General features: G+C 35.5%; 1 protein-coding gene across 1 annotated transcript in view; it reads left to right on the top strand.

Moving 5' to 3' along the window:
• Window positions 1-7,929, top strand: part of ASIC5 (acid-sensing (proton-gated) ion channel family member 5) — a 29,346-nt gene that overhangs the window by 20,640 nt on the left and 777 nt on the right. The window contains 3 exon segments of the mRNA XM_008586615.1: window positions 615-764; window positions 2,211-2,358; window positions 6,374-6,469. Coding sequence (XP_008584837.1) covers window positions 615-764; window positions 2,211-2,358; window positions 6,374-6,469 — 394 coding nt within the window.

The following is a 7,929-nucleotide window of genomic DNA, read 5'->3' as shown; positions in this document are numbered from 1 at the left end:
TTATATATGCAGTTGACCCAGTCACAGAAAAATCTTATATTCTGAAGTCCATTCTTTCTCCTTATAGCTTGAAATTACAACTAATGACAAAGTCGTTAGATGTTTAGTCTTAAATTTCTTCATCTGATGTAAAATTTATATAAAAATAGCATTGGTGTTAGAGAAATAGTGTAAATCTTCATTCCTGCAGGAAATGAATTTGAATTTTAAATAAGACCAGGGATTTGAATTGCAATGAGAAGAAGGCTAAATGATTTTCTAAAAAATATAAACCATATAGAACAGCCATGGTGTAAAAAATTAAAAGGCAGCTAGTTAAAGAGAAGGCCAGAGTAAATAGGGTTATTGAAGTTATATGTACTCATGGCATCCTCTATGGTTTAAATGATCCATGAAAAAGTGTTAGAGGCCTTGAGCTATGATTCAACAATGAAAAGTATGTCTTAATTATTTAATTTTCACATCCTTTATATGAAAAGAGATTATACCCTAATACGAAATATTTGATTTTAGATAAATCAAATGCTATCATGAGATGATGAAACTAAACCCTAAACTTGTGTCAATTGAAATAATCAATTTGAAATTTGGGGAAAAATGTATTTTTCTTTCAGGAGAAATTTACTGATAACCCAGGCCTTGGTTTTGCTGATCCTAGGATCATCTTTGCTGTTCATTCACCACAGAAAGTGTCACAGTTTGATGGTTTAGGCTTGTCCTCACCTGTAGGAATGAACGCTCGGGTAACAATTCGCCTAGTGAAGGTTAGCACGCATGAGAGGTAGACTGAGGGAGTTAGGTGGAGTAGTGAATGCACCAAATGCATAAATAATACTTTTCACTAGAAATTCCTTTCTCCCATGCCTTTAGAACACCACTGGAAAATCTAAAGTTTCAGTTCAGATTCTTTTCCTTTATCTGGATGCACATATGCATATTTAGCAAAAAATGGTGAACTCACATACACAGTATAAGTGAAAGCAGGGAAGCCTGTCGCATCCAAAGTAACTTTCAATTTCATTAGAAAAGGGAAGAGTCATTAAGTACGAGGAGACACCAAAGTTGCTGAACTATGCGTTTCCTCAATGGGACTATTTAGGAAGGAAAAAAATAAAATGGGAAGAGTAGGAATCTTGGAATCAGGTTGGTCTGGCAGGTTTCCACAGCCACTTGCTCAGTAATTTCCTTAATCAACTCCCTGAATTTAAATCTTCTCTTGCACATTTGGGGGAGAGGGTAATGTTTTCCTTTCATGGTTATTATGAATTTTAAGTGGAGTAATAACATAAAGAAAGCACTTACCATGTTGCCAGACAGATAATAGGAGCTCAATAAAGGATCTGTTTTTGTAATTTTGGTTACTGTTTTCTAAGTGAGCTGATTAATATTGTAACATAACATGTACATTAATAATATTTTTTCCTTATATGAGTTAATTGTTAGAATATTAGTCTGTCTGACTTTATTGATTAACATTTGGGCAACATGTTAAAGGATCACTAGTATACTTACCTACCGGGACTTTCAGGTTAATAGAGTAAGCAAATAGGCAAATGGAGTCGATTAAACAAAATCATTTAGTAGCTTCTCATTTATATGTAGCTTTAAAAAAAAAATTCTGTAGCATTTTTTTTCAAAACAATACTCTCAGGTGTTCTTTAAAAGTTAACTGGTAGGGCCGGCCTGGTGGCGCACTGGAGAGTGCGCCGCTTGGGAGTGCGGCGGCGCTCCCGCTGAGGGTTCAGATCCTATGTGGAAACCGGTTCCTGCTCACTGGCTGAGCGTGGTGCGGGCACAACACCGAGGGTTGCGATCCCATTGCCGGTCAGTAAAAAAAGACAAAAAGGAAAAAAAAAAAAAAAGTTAACTGGTAATGATTTGATTTATACCATAGCTCATTTAAGAGAACAATTACTTCAAATGGACAGATTAGACATGTATTTCTTTTAAAAAATAAACTGCTAGATATTTTGAAATCTGTTTTTCCTACCCAAAGTTAATTAACTAAAAGATTTATTCAGGAATCCCCATTCAAATTTGTATGATTTGATAAAAGAAAACACCAAAATATTTTTATAGTAAAAAAATGTTTATAAGAAAGGTCAAAGAGATCTGAGAGAAAAGCAAAATTATTTCTCAGACTCTCTGATGGAAAATAGGTGGATTAACTTAGGTACATCTCCTGAATCAGGTGTTCATTTTATCTTAAGACAGTTCATGAAGACTACCCTTGGAGAGAATGCAATGCTAACATCGAGCTGCAGAATTTTAGCAGCTACAGCACTTATGGCTGCTTGAAGGAAGGCAAAACCCAGCACATAGAAAAGCACTGTGGATGTTTGCCTTTTCCGCTTCCTGGCAAATAAAGAATGAGAACTTTCCCCTTACTTTAATCACTAAATATTCACTTAATTTGAACCATAGCCAATCAACATGTTAAATTGTTTTCCATTCTTATGAAATTCTAGTCTGGAAAATCATCCACTTGCCAAATACAACCTCAACTGACAATTTTAAATAATGGAATCATAACAGAAATTTCCTGAGAAGAAAATTGTGTTATCGGGATGGGTTCTCAATGCTTATTTCCAAAGGTTAAAATTGGGTGCTCTCAAATATCTAAAACTGCACATCAAGGTTTTCTCAATGTGGAAATTTCACTGTTGGGAAATTCTTTTCTTTGTGACTTTGACTGTACAGGAAACTTCAGGCCCCCTTTGTTTACAGTTCGAAACATTTCCAGAACCACTGCTATATGAGGCAAGTATTGAAGGAGGCAATAAAGCTGGAAGGGTTAAGAGCTGGATCTGACCCAGGCTGCTCATACCAGCTCCACAATTTTTCATCCAGGTTAAACCATTTAACCTCTCTGTACCTCCTGTAAAATGGACAGAATAATAGTGTCCTACTTTATAGGATTGCTGTAAGGATGAAATCAGTATGTAAGTGGTTCCAAAAGTGTCTGGCACTTTGGATATTTTTATTCAGGTGTCCTTCATCCCCTTCCACAGCTTATCTATAGAGAAATGTGCAGTGCCTTAAGGGCAAAATCAGTTTGGCTCTACAAGTTTGCCATTATGGGCCATCTCTCTCTCTCTCTCACACACGCACACACACACACACACACACACACACACACACACACACCCTTTCTTACTCTATCTTCTTTCCTTTCTGTTTCTCTTTCTGTCACATTCATACGCACATGCTCACAGATGTACTGATGCTACCTCTTTCCTTATAACAACACTATCTACTTGGCAAACTACTTCTGGGGATTTCCAGAATCATCTCTCTCTTCTTTCTGGAATCCAGATTATTGATCTCTGACCCCTCCAAAAACTACACTCTATAATATTACCAGCTCTGGATCTGATCTGTCATTCCCAATTATATTGGTGTATTAGTCACCAATATACATATACCAATTAGCCAACCCATATATTAGTATTGGTATACTAATATACCAATTAGTCACCAATAGTTTTGTTATACTATTGCTTACAACAAAATATACGGAACTGGGTAATTTATAAGAAAATGAAACTTGTTGCTTACAGTTTCAGAGGCTGGAAGTCCAAAGTCCAGGGAACATGTCTGATGAAGGCTTTCTTGGTGGTGACTTCAGTGACAGCAGGGTGTCGTATTGTGAAATGGCGGAGTGGAGAGACTAACCTCCTCATTCACTCTGTTTTTAAAGCCCTTAGAACCACGCCCCTGATCACCGTTATTAATCCATTCACTATGGAGCCTTGTGGTCCTACATCTAATCATTTCTTCAAGGCCCCACCTCTCAATTACCATAATAGGATTTCCCACCTTCAACAGTCACAGTGGGGATTAAGCCTCAGTGAGGTTGGGGGCATCTAATCTATAGCAATTGGCAAAGTTCCTAGAAAAAAGTCTGACTTGATTCATGCCAAATAATGTTTATAATTTAAAAATGTATTATTTCTTAGTAAACACAAACTGAATAACTAGTATGGGCCAGAAACTAGGCAGTGTGGACCTGAATATAAGTGTAAATTGTGGCTGAATTTAGGAAAATTTCATTAGTAAAACAAGTAAATTTTTAAAATTGTTCTGTTTTAACTTAACAAATTTTGAAATAAGAATTGTAGTAACATGTTTGCTTTATACAGAACCAATTTATTCCACTTAATGCAGCACTCATGTTCAATCATTTGGAAGCATTTCTGTAGTGTTTCATAATGCAGAAAATACTCATTTTTTTCTCTGATCTCCTTACCCTTCCTTATTAAAACCCAGATTTTATTATATAAATCTTCTTCTCCTAACACAAACATTCTGAAACTTAAGTCCTGGACAATTTCCCTATCACCATGAGGCACAGACCCAGTGAGACCCAAATTACTGAACAAGTCAGCTGCCTGAGAGAGAAGTTGAGTAAATATCACAATATTTTTGTGGGGGAGGAATTTATCTTCTCTCAAAAACACAGATGGATAATGCTTGAAAATGATCATTAATGTTGTGCTTGGGGAATTAAATGATATTATCAGTGTGCCTACAAATTAGAAGCATAATGGAGGACCAAAAGATTGAAATATTACTAAAATTTCTGAACTTCCAAGACAACTTTATTGTTCACATCACTTTGTCAACTGCTTTGTTATGTGTAGATATTAGTATACCCTCTGATTATCTAATGCAAACATAATACATTCTCCTGTTGCCCAGGATTAAACCAATGGAAATGAAGTAAACATATAAATGATGTATAGTGTATCAAGTATATTTGGAAATATTGATGATTTTGAAAATCATAAACAGTAAGGAGAGTGGTTTAATGCCATGTTTATTACATATATTAAAAAGCACCACATAATTCCAAGCAACTTTGCTAATAGGACTCATTCTTAATGACAATTACTGTTGCTACCTAAAAATCATGAGGTGGTTGGTTTCTATCTCAGCTTATAACACAGACAGGTTAATATTCATCCAGTCATTTATTGGTTTAATCTTTAATTCGTTCCCTTGCTTGTCCATTTTACAAATATATAATGAACACCTATTACATGTTAGGATTCAAGGTGTATTCTAGGTATTAGGGATACCTCAGTGTATGAAAGACAAAAAACTTTCCTTGTCATGCTTATTTCTCTGGAGTGGAGATGGACAATAAATATACAGTAACGTCAGATGGTGCTAAGTGTCGTGGGGGGAAAAGTAGCAGAAATGTTGTCTGAGGAAACCAGAGTCAGGGAGGACTGTTCTCAGGGTTGTGGATTATGATCAGGAAAGGCCTTCCTGAGAAGGTGACAGTTAAGCAAAGACCTAAAGCAGTAATTTTCAAAACTCCATGGAAGAGTTTTACTTAGGGTATATTGGAAAGTCTCAGCTGTAGGGAAAGTTGAGGCCGAGAGTGACATGACTTGGCAAGTTGCTGAAGCATATTGTGGCTATTGTGTGAAGAACAGAGCAGGTGTATTTGCTGAGGTGGGGTGCATTAAGGTTAGAAGCAAAACGACCAGTCAAAAAGCTATTGCTAAAATCCAGGTGAGGGATAATGTAGGCCTGGGAAAAGGAGATAGGACAAGTAGAATTTCCTGATGGATTGGCTATGGGCTATACAATTTTACATTATAAATGTGGGAAATATCAAAAGTTTGTTTTGAAAGATGTTACATTTGAAATAATTATTTGACATCTGAGTAGAAATATCAAGAGGCAATTGAATATATTATTGAAGTTCACCATAGAGGTCTGGGCTAGAGACAGAGAGAGGGTCTCCAAGACAACATAAAGAGCTACCATTTTAAAATAGTGTTTAGCCACTCTGATGACATATAAAGATTTCTAGAAGACATCAAGAAAACAGGATTTTTGCCCAAGCATATTAACCATGTAAATAACTAATATTTATTGAACACCCTGTATATGCCAGTTTCTGGCCAATTCTTTACATACATTTTTAGATTTCTCCTTATAACAGCTCTGTGAATCCTGACTATGAATGAGGAAACCAAGACCAAGGAAAACAATGTGATTTCTCTAGGGCCACATAAGTAACAAAGGACAGAACCAGAATCAAACTTAAAATTAAACACACTTCTAAATGCTTGTAAATATTTTAGTCTACTTGGTAGATATTTACATTTAATGTCTTTTTCTCAGAAATGAGGCATGGAAAAATTATTGGAGCTGTGGAAAAATTATTTTTCCTAAATATTAGCATGACAGGAGTGCCTTCCAAATGATGTTAATTGTGATTAATATTGAATATGTTGCTGTGTCTAATTCGACACTAAACAACATTTTAACCAGAAATGAATATTAATTTTGTCAGATGGGAATTGAAAGTCATGCTGACAATCTTGAGCTACATTAACTATTTTTATCCCTAGAGAGAATCTTGCAAACATTGAAATAAAGTAGTACCGTGACTTAAATTATAAAATAACACAGCAAAAAAAGCAGGGAGTGTGTCCTACTTACTTGGTAAGTGTTGTTTAGTTGTTCCTCAATTTTCTTTTGTTTTTTATGTTTTTTATTTATTTTTTCCTTTCGTATTTAGGGTTTAGCTCATCAATAGAGGGAAAGAATCCATAGTACTTGTCATTCAGCCACTGTTTACGTCTGAACCTTTTCACTCCCTAGAAAACACTGCTGGTGAACCTCACAGAGGCTTTGGCAAAGAGAAAGCTGGTGTTCATCATGTCACACTCATGCTCACGTCACACTTCCCCTGCAGACTGTTCCCCTCGTCAAGTGACTGCTGGAATGTTCCAGCAATCTGAATCTGGGTGGAATTTTAGTAAATCACGTCCTACCTCCACACAGTACTCCACTTCAGGGTGGGTTAAAAAGAAGAACCTGAGTAAGCAAAATCAAGCTTTTAGTTTACAACCACTGTCTGCTCTGATCAAATAGTCCTGTTCATCAAACAGTCCTTAACAAACTTAACTGCTGATTTCCTAGATCTTGCTGCATGTTAGAGAAAGCCATGCCAGAAGAGGGCATTCAAGTCAGGCAAAAGGACAGCAGTCAGACATAGCATCTGAGACCCTGAGTAGGGAGGAAATATGCAAATTACCCAAAGTTCTTGGAGAAGCCTACACGTCATTACCACACTTTACAAAAATAGCATGCTCCTAAGAAGGGGCAATGAGATAAAGATTAATAGTGCAATCTGTTTAAGAAGGCAGAGCTAGAATAGTCAAATTCAGAGTAGAAAGTAGAATGGTGATTGCCAAGAGCTGGGGGAGAAGGGAGATGGAGAGTTAGTGTTTAACGGGTACCAAGATTCAGTTGGGGAAGATGAAAAACTTCTGGAAATGGATGGAGATGCTGTTTGCATAACAATGAACGTGTGCTTAATGCCACGGTACACTTAAAAATGCTTAAAATCGTAAGTTTTATGTTACATATATATTTTACCACAATAAAAAAGCACAAACGATAGAGATAAATATAGACTTTAAAAACATCAAAAAAAGCAGTGTTGTTATAATATATTTTGTTTAAATTAAATATTATAAATGCATAAAGAAAATATAGATTGGACACAAAGCCACAAATTGCTTGGAAATTAAATTTCTGGAAAACATCATCATCCAGTAATGCCATCTGGATGTCACATTTCTGCTCTTCGTTTAACACATGGAAATGAAGTTGTAATTATCTAGTATCTTTTATGAATTTCGAATCCTCCAAAGTCTTTCAGTTATTTATATTTTTGGAAACAGATATAATGCTTGCTTTTTCTCTCTGCCTTTTGAGATGATTTGTATGAATATTATGATAAGATATTACTAATTGTTATTACTCTATTCCAAATTTTAAAATAATTCAGCTAGCCCATACTTATATAACATCAGGTATGATTAACTTATTAGATCAAATAATTTAACTTCTAATAATGTTTAATTTGCTTTTTATGGAAAAAACAATGACATTCAATTT

The sequence above is a fragment of the Galeopterus variegatus genome, unplaced genomic scaffold (genome assembly GCF_000696425.1).
Source record: "Galeopterus variegatus unplaced genomic scaffold, G_variegatus-3.0.2 Scaffold4045, whole genome shotgun sequence".
NCBI classification, from domain to species: domain Eukaryota; kingdom Metazoa; phylum Chordata; class Mammalia; order Dermoptera; family Cynocephalidae; genus Galeopterus; species Galeopterus variegatus.
This window is presented reverse-complemented; position numbering and strand designations above follow the sequence as displayed.